Source organism: Helobdella robusta (genome assembly GCF_000326865.2).
Source record: "Helobdella robusta unplaced genomic scaffold HELROscaffold_67, whole genome shotgun sequence".
NCBI lineage: Eukaryota > Metazoa > Annelida > Clitellata > Rhynchobdellida > Glossiphoniidae > Helobdella > Helobdella robusta.
The window spans coordinates 512,278-514,332 of NW_008705379.1; the positions used below are offsets into that span (position 1 = coordinate 512,278).

Below are 2,055 nucleotides of genomic sequence, written 5' to 3' on the forward strand. Positions count from 1 at the left end.
AGACTAACTTTTGTCTGAAATTTTTTCCTAGGCGCTAAGAGCCATAAATAACAATTTAACGGCCGCAAAAATTAACAAGTAACAACAACAACAACAAACAACAACAACAACAATAAACAATAATGACAATAATAATAATTACAATAACAAAAAGCCATAAACAAATTATCATACCGCCATTAACGTAGACAAAAACCACAACAACAACAACAACAACAACAGCAAAAACACACAGCGAAAAAAAATGTCACAGACAGGAAAAACAACCGACTAAAATAAAACACAAAAACACTTAATAAGACTATTCATTCTGAAGCGCTTCATTCGAAAAGCGCAATATTATTACGATGGATATAAACGAGATAAGTGAATTATTCATGGGTATATGAATTATGAATTATTAAAACAATTCATGTTAATTACGTATGTTACTCAACCCCGTGTGGCATACACTTACTAATAGATCGATAACAATAACTTCATTGATATTGCGAGCACACATCAACATACAGAATGTGATACATACATATATGATTGTGCGTGTGTGTGTGTGTGTTGAAAGAGAAAAAATGTGTACGTGTAGACAGAAAGAAAGAATAATAAGAGAAAGATAGAAAAGGTATTTATAGGTGTGTAGGTGTGTAGTTTTAAAAAGAAGAAGAAAAAAAGAGAAAGAGAGAGAGAAAGAAAGAGAGAGAGAGAAAAAGAGAGAGAGAGAGAACTAGATGATATAAATAAGACGGACATTAATCAAATTTTTGATAAAACAATGTATTGATGCGTGTGTGTATTTTATATTTCTGTATTTGTTTATTTAAGACTTTCATTCATTCCATCATCTATTAATTCATCCATTTATTCATTCATTCATACAATCAACCAATTATTCATTCATTCAATCACTTATTGATGAATTCATTCATTCACTTATTGATGAACTCATTTTTTTCATGATTTATTTATATTATCTCTCTATAAAATTTTCATTTATTGATATTTGGATAGTACGTCAAAAAAAAGCGGCAACAATAACAACAACAATAACAATATTAACAATAACAACAATAATAATAACAACAACAATAACAACAATAATAATAATTATTATTATTATTATTATTGAACGCCTGTATTTGTAAGCTCGTTATCTAAAAAAAATCGCGCATGAAGGCACATAGCATATCTATGTATCATTTTTATATATCAAAAGAAAGCGAGACAGAGAGGAGAGAGAGAAAGAGAGAATGCAAGATAGAGAGAGAGAAAGAGAGAGAGAGAATGCAAGATAAAGAGAAAAAAAGAATGCAAGACAGAGGGAGAGAGAGAATGAGAAAAAAGAAAAAAGAAAATATCTGAATGGAAGAGCGAGAGAAAGACAAAAAGATAAATAGATACAAATAGAAACTTTGAGATAGATAGATAGATAAAAAAAAGGAGAGATAGAGTACAAATAAAAGAGAACAGAAAATAGTGAAAGACAGAGACACATAACAGGGCAACAAAAATAAAACTGCCTGTGACCGCGACGCTACTCTGCCGTTGTAGTTATCATCGTAGTGAAAAAATTAAATAAACAGATCAGTGAGTTGAATTGCATTGAATGGAGATATCAAGAGAGTTATACGCGCAAACAAACACAGATGCATTGTATATGGTATACAATTTTTGCTAAGCAAATAAATTAGAAGCCGTTGGACGTACACTCATCATATTTTTATTTATTTATTTTGTTTTTATTTATTTATTTTTATTTATTTTATTTTATTTATCTATTTATTTTTAAATTAGAAGCTGTTGGACGTACACTCATATTTTTATTTAGAGAATGAGCAAGAGACACGCACACACACACATACAAAAACGCAGACACACACACACGCACATAGACAAACACACACACACACACACACATAGACAAACACACACACACAAACAAACACACACACAGGCACTTTCCGTCATAGACACGCCCTACCTCCTAACGAACCTCCTCCTGCGACCCTTACGGCAGTACATCACCAGTACCTCATTCGTAATATTCACCTACGTCACTCC

The 2,055-nt window shown here is 31.3% G+C and overlaps 1 protein-coding gene across 1 annotated transcript in view; it reads left to right on the plus strand.

The window, feature by feature from the left end:
* The window catches only part of HELRODRAFT_181081 (hypothetical protein), a gene marked incomplete at both ends in the record, with an annotated part of 6,798 nt that overhangs the window by 1,531 nt on the left and 3,212 nt on the right, over positions 1–2,055 (plus strand). The window contains one exon of the mRNA XM_009030357.1: positions 1,949–2,010. Coding sequence (XP_009028605.1) covers positions 1,949–2,010 — 62 coding nt within the window. The remainder of the gene's footprint in view (positions 1–1,948; positions 2,011–2,055) is intronic.